At 36.9% G+C, this 17,142-nt stretch overlaps 2 protein-coding genes across 2 annotated transcripts; one reads left to right on the top strand and one right to left on the bottom strand.

Moving 5' to 3' along the window:
- Positions 1–3,559: 3,559 nt before the first annotated feature.
- Positions 3,560–5,026, top strand: LOC120201313 (GATA transcription factor 21-like). Its single transcript, XM_039201947.1, has 3 exons — positions 3,560–3,977; positions 4,084–4,440; positions 4,556–5,026. The coding sequence occupies exons 1-3, from the start codon at positions 3,756–3,758 to the stop codon at positions 4,901–4,903; spliced, it is 927 nt and encodes a 308-aa protein (XP_039057878.1). The 5' UTR covers positions 3,560–3,755; the 3' UTR covers positions 4,904–5,026.
- A 7,763-nt stretch (positions 5,027–12,789) lies between these two features.
- Positions 12,790–16,228, bottom strand: LOC120201327 (enhanced ethylene response protein 5-like). Its single transcript, XM_039201956.1, has 13 exons — positions 15,975–16,228; positions 15,757–15,893; positions 15,558–15,651; positions 15,378–15,467; positions 15,196–15,261; positions 14,809–14,898; positions 14,681–14,737; positions 14,366–14,427; positions 13,690–13,777; positions 13,492–13,568; positions 13,337–13,411; positions 13,138–13,243; positions 12,790–13,051 (listed from the first exon to the last, which is right to left on the bottom strand). Exons 1-13 carry the CDS (start codon positions 16,140–16,142, stop codon positions 12,920–12,922), a joined length of 1,242 nt encoding a protein of 413 aa, XP_039057887.1. The 5' UTR covers positions 16,143–16,228; the 3' UTR covers positions 12,790–12,919.
- Positions 16,229–17,142: the final 914 nt, after the last annotated feature.

Here is a 17,142-nt window from a genome sequence, read left to right as displayed (position 1 = left end):
GAATATTAGTATCGAACATACGTGTATTTTACAAATTTAATAAGTAATGATTTTTAGAGAAAATGGATGTCACAAATATAATAAAACAGAAACCTTGACATTTAAATAAAATGAAGTAAATAAATTAAAATAAAAGTGAACTACAGTCCATGATTCACAAATGAAAACTATGGCTAAATCAAAACTGTGGTCTACAAGAGCTAACATGCAATAAAAGTGAACCGATCAACGTTGGAAGCATCTGCGTCGTTAGATGTCGTTAGATCGGACAACAGAGAGGCAACGATGGCGCCTCCTAACTCTAGCTGCTAGGCTCGTGGGCTGCAATCTTTGGGCCAGCTGTTTGGGTATTTGTTTAGAGTCTGATTTTTTATGTATGGACCTGCAATAAAATAAAGAAACATATTTATTTTTTTAATTCAAACTCAGGGTGTGTAAAAATACTCGACTCGGTTGACAAGACCTGCTTACCCTAATATTAAAAACCGGTTAATTTTATTTTAAAGTCGGGCCCTTGTCACAAAATTGTGAGTACCCGGTTAGTTTTTATTTTTTTATTATATATATGATATAATATGATATGAAATGATTGATATGATATGATATGGTATGCTATGATATGATATGATATAATATAATAGATTATTTATATTATGAATTATTAGATTTTGTATGTCGAACTTTTAAATTTTATGTTCGGATGTTGGAGTATGTAATTCGAAGTTCGAACATTTAAATTTGTGTATATATTTTTTTAATTAATAATTTGAAAATGAAAAAAAAACGGATACCCGCAACATCCGGGTCGGGATACGGGCCGAGAAATAACTGACCTAGATGTTCCTGGTACCCGAATTTGTACACCCCTAATTCAAACATATATGCATACGTATAGTTATAAGTTAATAAAAGTAATAGTCACCCCTTATTCATATAATTAATAATTATCCTAATCTAACTAGTAACCAATTTTATATCACTTTATTATAGGTGTAGGCAGGGGCGGACCCAGGACAAAAATTCAGGGGTTGCACAAAAAAATTCTTATAAATTTTTTTAGGGGTTGCACAATATTAAAGGTGACACTTGTATTAATTAAAAAATAATAATAATAACACTAAGTAGACAATTTTATTGTATAATTTTTTTCTATAAGAATTTAACTGAAATATAGAGATTCTACCTAAAAATCACAAAATATATATATAAAAATACTAAAATAATAACATTTGATCAATGTTCCTCACAATTTGAGGGGTTGCCCGTGCTAACCCTGGCAACCCCCCTGGGTCCGCCCCTGGGTGTAGGATTTACTTACACTTGTAAAACTCATAGTTTACACGAAAATATAGTAATCGAATGAATCTAAATATATAATTAAAATTAAAGAAAAATTATTTATTTTTCATGAAAAATAAAAGAGAAAAAATATAATATTAATCGATAATTTTGTTTCTAATCTCAATCATCAAATTAAATTTATCTAATGACTACATTTTCGTGTAAAACTATTTATACATGGTGCAAGTGAATCATATCACATTTATATACTACATAAAAATAAAATTATAAAACTATATAATATAGCATTATGATCCACTAACTAAGTTTAATGGATGGGATTAAAAAAAATAAAATCATGTATAATATTTATTTTTGGTATTTTTTTCATTCTCTGCCATTAATCTTTGTAATCTATTTTCACTTATCAATTTAAAAAACTTATAAAAATTAAAAGTTTTACAATACACCAAGTAATCATACCTCTATAAAATAAATATTAGAAATATATTTATCTGTATATGTTTTGAAGAGAAAATATATTTGATAAAAAGTATAGACTTATTAAATATTAAACTGAATATAGAAAAAATATTTATAATAATAATAATAATAATAATAAATAATATAGATTAATAGATGAGTAAAAATGAATTTAGATTAGTCATTTATAAATACGGATTGATTTGAATGAAATTTGAGATATACATTCTAGATCGAGAATATACATATTATGCATATGTTGCTTGACTCGTGAACACCTATATCATACTTATATATATATATACTCATATTATTTAGGTAAGGTCTGAAATTTTAAATTTTGAAAAAATTTGAATTAAAATTGATCATATTAAAATATGAATAAAAACGATTTATGTATAATCCAAGGACGATAAAGTTTGACCAAATTAAAATCATGGAGAGGATCCACATTCGTTAAAATTTCAGAAACATCCAATATCTGTGCATTAAGTTAGGAAAACTAATCCTCAGTACTGTCTCATGGAGCAACGAGTTCTTTCTTTCTTTCTTTCTTTATCTTGTGTTGTGCCTTTCTTTCCTCGGCTCTTCTTTCTATATATATAACATGTTAAGATTCCCCATGGTAATTGTAAACCTTCAAACGATGTCTGGACAGCTCCTGTCTGCTCATATATATGAAAAGAAGAACGAACATTTCTAGGTAAAAAAAAGTACGTAAAAATGGAGTTATATAAGGAGCTATACGTGAAACATGACAGGGTCAGTAGTGAAATAATATGTAAGAACTCTAAGATGCAAGATCGATGGCAATTGGCGAAGCATTTGCCTCTTGCCTGCACACTGCATTCAATGTTTTTGGCAAGGCTAAGGTTGGTGAAGAATGGAGAGGTATATCACATGTATGCATATATATATATATATATATATATATATATATATGAGCGTGTGTGTGATGAGAATGTAATTTTTGTTAAGATCAAACCTTTTAATTTATGTATTGTTGTACCTCCTCTATTTTTTTATTTTTTTTTATTTTATAAAAGTTATATTTTCGCTTTTTTTTTTGTCTATCGAGAGATAAAATCTCTAGAATTTTCGGAGTTTCTGAAGTTATATATCGTTCAAAAATGTTGTACCTCCAATCTTCCTATGCAAGCCGTGCCTCTACAGTCATTTTTTCACCTATGGAGACTTCTAGAGTTTCATATCTGCTAACTTATTCCATATCTTCTGGCTTGCTACTTTCCCTAGATACTATCCTTAACGAACTCATGTGATCTGTCAGAATCAAATATATTTTTCGATAGTTATATTTATTTGATCTGTCAACTTACATATAAACATCATAACCCTAGAATTCACGCCACACAAAGTTGAAAAGGGATTCTCTCTCGGACTCTCTCATTATATCTTTTTGTATGATTGTTCATCGTAGTCCGTCTGATTATTCTTATTTTCTATTATATAGAGTAATTGGCTGCGACTCTTCACCCAATTTTTATTTTTAAAGAAGTGAATAGTATATAGTCGGCACTACACTTTTCATAACATGCATATGGTACTAGCTAGCTATCACGAAGATCAGAATTGGGGTTTAAATTTTTGTTTTTATATGTTTAAATTAGTGAAATATTATATGATTATTTTGTGTGGCTACCATGAAACGAAGAACTCTATCTGATTGTTTCTGAAATGGCATCAAAATGGAGAGTGAAAATTGCTGCAGATAGGGTTTTTTTTCCTTTAAATATTTCTGAACAGGATGGAGAAGCATTAGCATAAGCATTCCATGCTCATCTCCTTCTCCCTTTTGTCTTCTTTGAAAAATGGTGTCATATGTATGAAATCACGTGAACCTCTTGTTCCTCTCTCCCTTTCTCCTCGATCTCTTCTTCAAAACATCGATCCTCCACCTTTACTGGACGATACTACCAACAATATCTCTGCTGTTCGCCGCTTGATTTTCCTCTCTATCTCTATTGCCCCTCATGACTTCTAGTAATTGCTATTCTTCCCTTTACCCTTTCTCTTTGGACCTTAACGAAGATGATAAGCACCAACAGCACCACTTTTTTACCTTGAAATCTCAACCTTCTTCTTCATCATCTTCCTCCTCTCTTACTTGTCCCACTTTCTTCAACCCAACTGTTCAAAACCAAGCAGATTCTTGTCAAAGAGAATCCCAGGAGTTTCCATATCAACAAGATCAGGTATATCTTTTGATGCGATCACTTAGGGTTATGATCATTTCCTTAACTTTATATATATGTTTGTGTGTGTGTGCGTGTCTAAGTATCTAAGTTCCTTGATTTTCAGGCTAAGATACATGTTCCACAAGATGGTGACAGTGCGCTCAAGTTATCGATACGGAAAAACGAAGAAAGGATTGAAAGTGACGATCATCACCATGAGGACAGTTCATATAAGTGGATGCCTTCAAAGATGAGGATTTTGAGGAAGATGATGAGTTCGGAGCGGTCGGATTTATCGAAAAGCTCGATGGAGACGAAATTGGAAGACCTGAAGGTTCAGATAAATCAGCTCTCGTCATCTCCGGATAACACCAGCTACTCTTCTTACAATAATAAAAACAACAACAGCCCTATTAGGGTTTGTACTGACTGCAACACAACTAAGACTCCTCTTTGGAGGAGTGGTCCTAGAGGTCCCAAGGTACATATGTTATATATATATATAAATAAATACTTAATTTTTTTCAACTCTTTAGTCTTTTCTAATCAACACCCTTATCATAAAATCTATTCTAAGTTAAAATTATAAATTGCAGTCTCTTTGCAATGCCTGCGGAATTCGACAACGAAAAGCGGGACGAGCATTGGCTGCGGCAGCCACAGCATCGAATGGGGCCATTGTTGAAGCTGAGACAACGACAAGTGTGAAGAGTACTAAGGTTCAAAACAAGGCAAAGAGATCAAGTAATGGTTGTGTGGCAAAGTTAAAGAATACTACAAAGTGCAAGCTTAGTTCCCAGTCCCAAGGTAGAAGAAAGAAGCTTTGTTTCGAGGATTTGAGGGTAATATTGAGCAAGAACTCGACTTTTCATCGAGTTTTCCCACAGGATGAGAAGGAAGCTGCGATCCTGCTGATGGCCTTATCGCATGGGCTTGATGGTTGAAAAATTAACTAGTTTTTTCATTGTTATTTTTTTTTTCTTAACTAGCTTTGAATAATGACTCAGATCATCAATTATTGTCTGAAAAAACTGAGTTTTATGCTTGAGTTATCGGGGAAATTAAGATTATTAGTGTGAGGCAAATATAAATCATTGTATTATTTTATATATTATGTTGTGAACTTTATAACAAAATTTTCAAGGTCTTATTTCCATTATTCCATCTCTTTCCCTCTCCTCTATTGGATTAGGGTTCATCTACGAGACATGAACACACAATTTACTTACATTTAAGTTCCTTACCCGATTAGGTTTCAAAGTTGACTTGCATATAGATTCACTAGGCAATTTTCTGCAAGGTTTTGGCCATAAAGTAGTCGACTTTTGAAGTCACGTGAAGGAGTTTCCTCTGACACCATGGATGGATCCAATGTTTGTGGTGCGACGGCACTCTTTAAATTTTTTTATTTTTCTTATAGTTTAAATATTTTATTTGTATTTTCTATTGATGATCTAATTTCACTCTCAAAATTTTTAATATAACTTATTAAATTCACACTCATTATATAAATTCATGAGTCCATCTTGTCTGACACATTCTTTTATTCGTTCATATATATATATATATATATATTATTGTATTTAAGTATAACTTGAAAGGTAATATATGAAGAAAACAACGTTAGGGTTGTGCAGTGCTGGGGTTATTTACATAAAGATGTGATGATGGTGTTCTTGCAGAGGAACTTTATTCGTTGATGATGGTGATGAATCACAGGCTAGACCCAGCCAGGGTTGCAGGCTTTGGTTTTGTTGTTGTTTTTCGATCTAAAATGTCGCCTACAAGACAGTACTTGTTTTATCTTGGACGTTGTCTTCATTCGTGTCAGACATGTTTAGAGCTTTAAAGAATTAGATAACAAAAACCCAACTGGAATTCGTACCGGATATTGGAGACTGAGATCTTCCATCTCTGGTGGATACAGCCGGTGAAGATGTTCACTGCTTCTGGTATGAATAATTAGCTTACATTTTTAAACTACCTTGTACCTACATGTTGAATCTATGACGTCCCACTTTTACGAACCCTAGCCATTTTTGCATTATTAGTTGTATTGTTTTTTCATATTTATAAAAAAGATTTATAATATTTAATAAATTAAATATTATTTAAAATTATATAATATATTTATATTATTTTTTAAAGAATGAATTTTGAGGACACAATATTGATAAGATAATTAATAAAGAATTGCAATCGAATTATTAAATTCAATTAAAATATAAAATTAAGAGATTAAATTGAAAAAATAATATTTTTTACACAAATATTCATTAGTGATTAAATAGCATGTGATTAAGATATAAATAGACTTTTCTTTTTTGGTACCAAGATAAGACTAACAACGTGGGAGTAAACTGCATGCCCCTCTTGTTTTTATCCAGCCAATGCTGAATTTCAACAAGAACCACTCGAAGACAACAAAGTCCAGCACTGCCTGATCGACCAAGCCGAGCCAGCGCATCAGCGACCTCATTGCTTCCACGATTTACATGCGAAGTTACCACCCTCCATGGATGCTTCAGAATGTCTCGGATACGGCGAACGATCAACGGGTCATACAAGTTAGCCTGGCCATTGAGAACCTCCACCGCTTCAAAGCTATCAGTTTCAAGTTCGACGTTTCTAGCTCCATTAACCCAAGTTAGAGACAGACCATCCATAATTGCCCAGAGTTCAGCGTGAAGGACGGAACACCGTCCGATATTACGAGTGAAACCCAGAATCCACCTCCATTCACTGTCACGAATGACCCCTCCCCCCCGCTGTAACGTTGGTTCCTGGGGAGACCGCTCCATCCGTGTTGACTTTCAGCACCCCCATATTCGGAGGTTTCCATTGCTTCCTGATCCGGTTTTGGTCCAAGCTACGCCGGGTGGACTGCGGTTGATGGTGAATTGTTCTAGCCCATGCCAAAGTCGACTGAATAATCTCTTGTGTGGACCTTACTTGACCCTGAAAAACGAAACAGTTTTTTTGCTTCCATAACCTCCAGATCATAATCCCAAAACAGTGACGCCAGCGAAACTCCGGCCTGTCCAAAACATAATTGTGAGCTAAATTACATTTAAGCCAGTCAACGAGGGACAAGGAGAAAAAAACATCCCTGTGATGTTCAGGAACCAAAGTCTCCCAGATCGTGCACGCCGTGAAACAGTCCCGAAGCACATGGGTTATTGTTTCTTCCTCTCTACCTCACACTGGGCAGAGATTATCAGAACTTATTCCTCTACGGCTACGCTTGCTGTTAGTCATCAGAAGTTGACGGAGGGCCAGCCAAATAAAGCAACTAACACGGTGAGGGCCATCAAACTCCCAAGTCACGTTCCACACCGAGCTGCGAACATCACAATTAACCTTATGAATCTCAGAGAACGCCGATCGCACGGAGCAGGAGTCGGTCGCTTCCCAACGCCAGGAAGGTTTGTCCTCACCTGCCTCGTCGTAAGGGGGAGGGAAAACAGTGATCAACTGAACAGTATCCTCGTCAAGATGGTGAAGAAGAGAGTGAATATCCCACTCTCCATTAGGTAAGAGATAGTCAAGAGCAACAGCTTGAGGATTAACAATATTATCCAACGCCAGATTCTCACAAAGGGGGCCATAACCGGGAATCCAAGAATCCGTCCAAAACTTCGTTTTGTGACCATCACAGAGAGACCAGCACATATTCTCCCGAACAGGGTTCAGACCCGGCTTAACGATCTCCATACATAAGAGCAACGAGAAGTGGTGATACTCTCAGGCATAGGATCCGAGATTTTATACTTCGAGCGGAGCACTTTCAGCCAAAGGAAATCCGGGTTCATCACAAGATTATATCCCAACTTAAGTAGAAAAGTAGTGTTTTGAGTGCGTAGAGGATGAAACCCCAACCCACCATTGGCATGACCCATGAGGTTTGACAACAAGAATTCCAGTTGACCGGCGCCATTTTTGGATGATCATTCGTACCACCCCAAATGAAGCGGCGGGCTATTTGTTCAATTTTGTCGCACACTCCCCGGGGAATCTCCACAGTTTGCATAAAATAATTGGGTATGACAAGTAGCCTTGGCGAGGGTAACCCTCCCAACTAAGGATAATTTGGAGGCCGTCCACCCATTTAATTTATTACGAATCTTGTCAATGATAAATTAGAAGGTATTTTTAGTCACTCTAGCATGAAAAAACGACATACCCAGATACTTCCTGAGATCTTTGGCAAGCTGGAACCCCATAATATTACAGAGAGAAGCTGATGTAACATCACTCACATTATCAGAGAAAAAGACTGGTCTTATTTGAGCTCACTTTGTGCGCCGAGAATCGACTAAATTGATCAAGAATAGCACACATAAGGTTAACCTGTCTAGGGGTAGCTTGGCATAAGAGCAACAGATCATCGATAAAAAAACAGGTGGGAGAGGGGGGCCTCCCCGAGAGAGAACCATCACTTCCCACAAACCAACATTCATAGCATAATGAATATTATGACCCAGTATCTCCATGCAAAGCACAAACAGATAAGGCGAAAGAGTACAACCCTGGCAGATCCCTCGGATAGGTTTGAATTCCTTAGATAAAGACCCATTCCAGAGGATTTGGATAGTCTAGGACGAGACGACATCCATAATAACCCGTCTAATGAAATCGGGGAACCCCATATCAATCAAACAATCAAAGAGAAACTCTCAGGACACACGGTTGTAAGCCTTTTCCAGATCCACCTTAACATCCATCCACTACACTTTGCCTTTTCTCTTGGTTTTCATGGAGTGGACAACTTCTTAGGCAATAAGGATGTTTTCGGTTATGCTTCGCCCAACGATAAAGGTAGCTTGGTTGTAAGCAATGATATTCGGGAAAACAACTTTAAATCTATTGGCAATAATCTTCAAGACAAGCTTGTAAAGAACAATACACAGACTAATGGGACGGAACTCAGCAAAAGACTTCGAATTATTCACTTTTGGAATAAGGACTAAAAGAGTCTTGTTCATAGCAGCCTCGATGCGATTCCCATTGAAAATCCCTTTAACCCAAACACAGACCTCAGGGCCAACCGAGACCCATTGATTTTGAAAGAACATTGCATGAAGTCTTTCGGCCCCCGGGGACTTGAGCCGACTCATATCAAACAGAGCTTTTTTAATCTCCTCATCAGTAACAGTACTATTAAAAATACCAATATCACCGGTCGAAAGCCTGGGAAAAGCACCTCTTATAGGAAACTGGCCACGGCTCCTAGAGTCATACTTGTACAAGTTTTCAAAAAAAAAAAATAGAAGCTTCAGTCTGGAGAACTTGGTCATTCGTGCACCACTCACCACTACTAATTCTGAGAGATTGAATACGATTAGCATTGCGCCGGTTAAGGGCAAGACTGTGAAAATACTTAGTGTTTCTGTCTACTTCCAAAATCCAAGTACTCCCTGCCTTTTGTTTCCAAAACATTTCTTCGTGATCCAAAACCTCCTCCAACTCGGTTTGGATATCAAGCTCTTTGCATCGTAATTGATCGCTACACTTATCATTCATGATAGGTTGAATGTGGGAGAGTTGGGATTTGAGCCTTCTTTTTTTCTGAATGATATGGCCATAAACTTTTTTGTTCCACTTTTTAAGTGCATCCGAGAGAGCCATAATAGAATTATTGATATTTCCCTCGAAACTCCAGGACTGCTGGACAATTGAGCCTGTAATAAACCGAAAAGGGCGGGGCAGATCATTATTGTAGCAATTGCCCTGAATACGAAAAAGCAAAGGTCTATGATTGGACTTAAGTCTGGGAAGTGATGAACAACAAAGTTTGGAGCAAGAGAATTCTATTCCTCGTTAGCGAGCGTGCTATTCAGACGTTCAAAAACCCCTCCACGGTACTAGGTGAAATGAGGCCCTATGAACCCAAGATCCATTAGATTGTGGTGATTAACAAAATTATGGAACTGAAGGTAGCCAAGACCTCTCCGGGTACCACCAGCTTTATCGTCCCCTGAGAGAATAACATTGAAGTCCGCCGCTAAAATCCACAGAACCTTAGTTATCCTTGGTAAATTCATAAGATCTCTCCACAAAGCAGTTAGCTTGTTTCTATCAGGATTACCATAAACCAAAGTGATCAACACCGGGTTATTAGCATAGACCCTCTTAACCGAAACATGAATAAATTGAGGGTGGGCCGCGATAATCTCAACCGAGATAGAGTCATTCCACAGAACCCAAATTACCCCAGAGAACCCGACTGCTTCAACCCTGAAAGATAAAGCGAAACCCAGTTTGACAATAACATGATCAGCTTTGTGACCGTTAACACGAGGTTCCAAAAGATCGACCATACACAGTTTATAATCCTGCATGTATTCCTGAAAACACTTTCGGGAATTTAACCCTGCCACAACCTTGACAATTCCAAGAAAATAAGGAAAAATCCATAAGCAAAACCAAGATAAAAGCAACGAAATAGATACCTCTATTGGTTACCATCCCCTGGCGGGTTTAATTCAGAGGAGCTAACGCCCATACCATAAGCCTGCTCTTGGAAATTATGATCCGCCTTAGCCATCATCCCCTGTAGGGGTTCTAGGAAGGATAATCCTTATTTTAATCCCCTTATTGCGGATAACTTAGGGGGAGCCCCTCTCCTTAGAGTTTGTAGATTTTCGGTTGGTAATACCTGGATAGGGCCTCACCTCTTCTCCACCAGTAGAATGTTGTTTGAATAAAAAGTTAACCGCCTTATGAAACTTAGGATCCATATTTGCGCCTCAAGACCCAAGGAATTATCAAACAAAGGGTTGAAATTAGAAAGAAACTCAACATTAATCTGCTCCCTAGAACTATGGGAATTAGGGTTTGTAAGTTGCATGTGTTGGGGAGCACTTTCCACGCTAGTCTCCTTTGCATGCAGCATGATTTGCATGGGGACAGTGGGGTCGCGTCTTGCATGGCTTTGGACACGTTGGACGTGTTTGGGGCCTGGAAATTACCATGAGGGGCTTGCTTCTTCCCGTTAGTAACCGCTTGGGAAGAAGATTTGTTTCCTTGAATAATGAATACTACCTTGATCACTGGAGGCTCTAGCTATGGAAACAGACAGATTTTTAGGCTCTTTATTAGAAAAGGAAACATCATTCTTACCTCCCGTATTACCTCCCTGATTGGTGATCTGTTTACCATTTCTGTGTGAAGATTCTGAACGTGCAGCCAATCTCGGACCAGATTCTGTGTCTGCACTGGAGCTTTCCATTTTTTTTCCTTCCTTTCCTGTTTGACGACGGCGCCGCCTCTCCACAACCATCCAGGGACCATATGGTTTGCCCGTCAGCTCTTGGAGGCTCGACATAAGATTTTCCAACTGCACCGGAGCGGCCACAGTAGGGACTTGCTTCGTCACTGGTTGGGGATTACTCTATTGACCATTACCATTGTTGTTGCATTGTTCCTTGAGATGTCCAAATCTCGCAAGTAAAACAGATGGATGGTAAGTTTTCGTCATTTTGGATTATATTATCTATGACAGCACGTGAAATGAGCGGCGCTTTGAGGTCGATGTACACAGCCATGCGAGCATAACGTCTCCTATTGCTCGTGCCATTGTGGAAGTCAACCTTAGCAAGCTTCCCGATAAGCTTGCCAATATTATAAGGAACCTTTTCTTGGTACATGTATTCCGGGAGTCCTGGAAAACGAATCCAGGCTATGACTTTCGTAGGGAATGGTTGGGATGTGCAGAAATTCATGGAACATGGCTGAACTGTAAGATATTGGCCGTAGATGATCCACGGTCCTTCCGCCAACACCATGGTATAATCAGCTTCGTCCTGGAATCGAGCGAGAAAGTACCCGTTCTCTAAATCCATGAGAGTAAAAGGTTTGGATGGTTTCCGTAAGGCATAAGTTCTATTGGTTAGAGCGTTTAGGCCAATGTTATGACCCAACAGCTTGAGGACCACCGTCTTAGCACGATCTCAGGATTGGATCGAAGGCAGACCAAACTTGGTTCCAGTAATGAAGTCCTCATCAGTGAGGATGAACTCCTCTTCAAGGTCTCCAGTGTCTCTGTTGGTGTTGGTTTCACCTCTTGGCAACCCTGACACAATCAACGAACAACGGCTGAGAGTTTACTGGGATATCAATATTCATCAAAGTTGCAGGCTGTGGGATTTCTTCCGCCTCCATGAGATTGGAGGCATCAGATTCCGGAGGAGTTGGAGGAGGCTCGGTCATACCAGTGCTGGAGACGCGCTTTATTATTTTAGATATAAAGACTTTAAAACATATGAATAATTGACGAAACAAACAAACTATAAATAAATTTCCAAAATAATTAAATTATTTAACTAAAGATGAAAGCCAAATTTTGGATTTTTTTTAACTATGCTAATTTTAATCACTTGTCAACTCTAATCATCGTCTCTAGGTTTTCTAGCCACAAGAAAAGCTTCCTCTCAAATGCCAGGAACCATCCAATTTTGAGGTACCGATCAAAATTCAAATATAACAGTTGAAATTTATACTCATCCTTAATTAGATTCATTTCAGTTATGGATTTCAAGAGTGAATTTCATCGTCTCCTTCAAAAGTAAAAAGGTAGCCAATCAACACTTTCGTCCGAATCACTTTTTATCTTGAATGACAATATATACAGTAAATGAGAAGAAAACTTTTCCAAGTTCTCATCTCCATAATGCAGTTTCCAAGTTCAAAAGCCAAAGCATTAGCAATGTAAATTTGAACAGATAAACATGAAAAATAAGGAAAATGGGGGTGCATTACCAAAAAGGCCAAATAAGCTCTTTATTGATAGATTAGCTAGGCCTAAAGAATGGTTACTACACTGAAAAGGTCCATGGAAACCCAGCTTGACAAGTCATCTCTCTATAAAACTCATCATTTTACAATCAAACCTGCATATCATTCATCAAGGCTCAAAAGTTTTTATTAACTTCTACATTACCATTTCAGAGGGTTTCTGTTTATGAGTTTACAGGCTTTCCATTTAATTTGGGGAAAGGGTCTTGCTTGCTTAAAACAACTACTTTGCTCTTGTGAGCAAAGTACCCTTTCACAAGATTTTTGTATATAAGAATGGTCATTATACACTCGACCTGCAAAATGGAACATGAAAAAAGAATCGTAAATTTTCATTACCAAACGCAAATTGCATGGAAGACAGTAATTGGAAAACATGTACCTCATCCAGATCCATGTCCATCTCGAGCCATTTCAACGCTTTGACAATTACTTCCAACTTCAACTGGTGAGCTTTGCTTGGGTCCTTTTGTTTTTGGATGAAGTAACTACAAGATTAGATTGTTATGGTCAATATTATGAACCAAATATTAATTGAATAAAAATACATCATGAAGGGTAATTTGGTGTAAAGCTCTTACATTTTCTTAACCAATCTCTGGTAAACTTGGAGCTCGAGCTTCTCCAGGACAAGATACACGCCAGATCTTAAAAACCTTATAGATGCGGAGAAACAGTTAGATCAGTTTTGATGAGTTAATTTCAATATAAACAAATATCATGAAGATAAACTCACTGGTCTTCATGTTCATGGAGAGCATGCCGAAGAAGTCGGAGATCACCCCTTTTCAGAGCTTGTACAACATTATTGTACTGCAAATACAATCACTAATTATTAATTTGATATGTTGAAACAATAGCATGAGCACAAAACATCCACTTCTACATAACAATCGCATAGAAAGGAAACAAATATAATAACTAGAAACTGTACCTCAAGGAGGTTATACTTCTCTAGGAGGGAAGTTTCAGGAAAGATGCCTAATGAAAGCTTCACTGGAATCAAGTATTTTAATATCATCCTACAATAATCAAACCAAATAAGAATTATCAGCAAGAAATGCTAAAAACTGGACCTAACTTAATTCTATCTTGTGTCGAAGTTTAATGCAGAACTAAGATTATGTGAAACAACTCGCTCGACAGTTTAGCATTTACTTATATTTAATCAGTCAATTTGAATAACGAGTATGTCGGAATAGTATATCATGTGTCATTTTCCAACCCCAACCATCAAAGTGTTCCCACTCCCACAACGGCGATTTTGGAACACATTGAAGATAGAAGTTACCCTGTACGGTTATGAAAAGAGTACTCTCTAATACTGGAAGAAAAATCAACTTTATCAAAAACTAGATTGGATTAGTTTTGATACTTCCACGAATAAAATAAAATAAGAGATAAAATAAGGACATTAACGACAACAGGAAAACTTATCAAAAACAGACTTGAAATACCAGTCAAATTTGGTGCACGCATTCAAGGAATAATTATCAAATGTCATATAAGATGTCAAAATGATCAATGCAGCGACAATTTTGATTATATCAGTTATTATGGCTTCCATACCGTGCAGGTGAAATATATACAAAAAGCACACATAAACGAACCTTATATTTGATTCTCTAAGAGGGTTGCAATGTGTCAAGGCATATGATAATTTATGGTCAGCCTGCCAAATCAAAACAGTATTTAGTAGGAGCAGCAAATTCCTGTTATATTGAACTTTTTAAATCTAATGCTTAGACAATGTGAAACCAGATAAAAATAGTAGTGAGAAGCTCAGATGCTAGTTGTAAACTAGGTCCCAAAGTCAAAATGATGATTAATCATGCTAGGCAAACACAAGAAACACAATAAAAAATGAAGTTTATATCTTGAAAGGAAATAAGTAAAGCTTTCTCCATAGGGTTTAGATTACTTACAGCAGGAAAATTTTCATTTAAAACTTCCAAACGCCCAGTATAATACATATAGGTGACCTGAGAAAGGAGGTAACACTCATCAAACAGTTTGTATACGCAGAAAATTCCAGGGGAAGGGGGAAAAATACCTTGTCTCTTCTAGGAAAGTCCTCAAAATCGAAAATACGAGCAGTTTCAATACTTCTTATTACACTTCGGCAGAGGTGTACTGTACCAAGCTGCAAAATAAAATACGAGCATTTTCAATCTTGTGAGCTTCTCAACTCCAAAATGAAAATACTCATAACATATGTTGGAGCTGAAAACCATTTGAATTTCTTTTGGTAAGCATGTTTGAGGAAGAGAACACAATATCCTAGGCCGAGGGCTGAAAAAAATTCTTAAAAGCATCTTAACCTCCAAAATGCCTGGTTCTAAGTATACAATCCATTCACCAAATATATGATAATTATAGAACAGAAACGAAAAGATTCCAACAAAGTAGAAAGCAAAGATAGAAGAAACAAAATTATCACCTTGAAGTAGATTTTAAACAGTTGGCAAGTCACATATAATGCTCCAACGCGTTTCGGGCCTTTTCCCTGGTATCCATGTGCCATAACGAATGGTTAGCAACAATTGGTGATTTCTGCAAACGATACGGCTTGCTAACAGAAGCAGGATGATAACGAGTATTTCTAGATGATAAAAAACCTACAGCGAGAACACCAAATACTTTCATAAGGAATGATCCAGCTCCCTTCAATTTCTCTGGTGACTTTCCATTGGAAGCCAACTCTCTATCAGCCTACAATTACAATATTCCGAAATTAAATCAGACATGGAAAACAAAATTTTCTTTGGAGAATTAAAAACTACAAGGTTTGCACATCAATACCCTCTCTGCAAGAACCCTAATTTCATAAGCAATAACATACAACGCCTCCAACGCCCATGCTGATTCCCAATTCCGAAACTCCTGGATGAAAGCACTGCCAAAGCGAGATTCCCACAATTTCCACATTGCTTATTAAAAGGACTGAAGGAAAAAAAAGAAGCAAAATCTTGAAAACCCAAAAAGGAAACAAGTAAATTACTTTGCAAATTTTTCAAAGGCATGGTAGGAATCAACCAAGTTCCCAACTCTATAGCTTTGCAGAGAACGAAAAAGCGGGGCCAAAATCTCACCGTACTGGGAAAACTTCTCCGATTGCTTTATCAATCTATTCGAATCCTATCAAAGAAAAGGGGGGAAATCAAAATTTGACAAATTTCTATTAATTTCTTAAAACAATAGATAGACGATAACAAAAACCTGGAAAAAGTTGAGGGCATCAGCAACGGAAAGGAGTGATGGAGAGTTGGAGGAGAAGGAAAAGAGCTGAGCAAGGGAAGCTACATCTTGGTATGAAACGGCGTCGGAGAACTTGTTTAAGTAATCTGTGATTCTCCTATGTGCTTCTCCCATGCTTGGGTACGCCATTTCTCCACTAAGTTTCGATTCTTATCAACCAATATATGTATAAAAGTTTCGTCTTTCTGAATCGCTGCTCTCTCAACTGTAGTTTTTTCTTTTTTCTTTTACAGGAACTGAAGATTTGTCTCCTCCTTAATCGACTAGTATTTGGAATTTCGACATTGGAAACGACTACGTTTTCAATGTTGGTGTGTCAAACTTTGCAAAGGTCGAAACCCAACTAGGCTAGGATAGCTGGGACATATTAATTTTAATTAACATTTTATAATTAATTTTATAATTAACATTTTTTTCTACAGCGACACATCACGTCAAATGTGTTTCTAAAAAAAAACAGTTTTTTGTAAAAAAAATATGTTATGCTAACGTTGCAATGAATTTCATGATCAAACGGTCAAAATTAATTTTGAATATGAGGATTTAAATATTTTAAAAAGATAATAAACGACAGAGTCTATGATGTGAATCCGATTAGATCTGAATTGTCTTTGATAGTTTAAAACAACAAATTTAACAATTAGATTATCAAATATCATATTATTTAGGTATTGATTTTTAAAATATTTTTTTTGAAAGATGGTACTTTGTATTAAGAAGGATAACAAAGTACACAACCACAATGACCTCATTAAAAAATCTCTCTAATCCTAAATGGAAGAAAAATAATGTACTTTAAGGTGGTCAAGATCAAATCACATAATATTATTACGTGGTTCAGACCGAACCCCTACCCTACCACAAGCCCAAATCCGACACATAATAACTAACAAAGACAAGCCGACAAAATACCAAGAGAACACCCTGAGCATACACAAACAGCAAAGCCAAAGCCAAAGATTACATAATGGCACAACTAAAACACCAGGACAAACCCATCATACTATACTTGGTTCAAACCAATATAAAAACGTTGCTTTTTACAATAAGTGGGAGCACCACCAACAGGGGCGGACCTCCATGGAGCCCGGGGTATCCTGAGCAACCCCTCATCCAGGGGTGGACCTCC

Source organism: Hibiscus syriacus, unplaced genomic scaffold (assembly GCF_006381635.1).
Source record: "Hibiscus syriacus cultivar Baekdansim isolate YM2019G1 unplaced genomic scaffold, ASM638163v2 tig00007179_pilon, whole genome shotgun sequence".
NCBI lineage: Eukaryota > Viridiplantae > Streptophyta > Magnoliopsida > Malvales > Malvaceae > Hibiscus > Hibiscus syriacus.
The sequence above is the reverse complement of the archived record's forward strand: the minus strand, read 5'-3'. Positions and strand labels throughout refer to the sequence as shown.

Excerpts from the sequence above, each read along its gene's own strand:
- LOC120201327 (XM_039201956.1), bottom strand. The coding sequence starts at position 16,142 with ATGGCGTACCCAAGCATGGGAGAAGCACATAGGAGAATCACAGATTAC. Across the intron at positions 15,894-15,974 it reads ATGCCCTCAACTTTTTCCAG|GATTCGAATAGATTGATAAA; the intron begins GTTTTTGTTATC and ends TTTCTTTGATAG. Across the intron at positions 15,468-15,557 it reads TTAGGGTTCTTGCAGAGAGG|GCTGATAGAGAGTTGGCTTC; the intron begins GTATTGATGTGC and ends TTGTAATTGTAG.
- LOC120201313 (XM_039201947.1), top strand. The coding sequence starts at position 3,756 with ATGACTTCTAGTAATTGCTATTCTTCCCTTTACCCTTTCTCTTTGGAC. Across the intron at positions 3,978-4,083 it reads TTCCATATCAACAAGATCAG|GCTAAGATACATGTTCCACA; the intron begins GTATATCTTTTG and ends CTTGATTTTCAG. Across the intron at positions 4,441-4,555 it reads GTGGTCCTAGAGGTCCCAAG|TCTCTTTGCAATGCCTGCGG; the intron begins GTACATATGTTA and ends TATAAATTGCAG.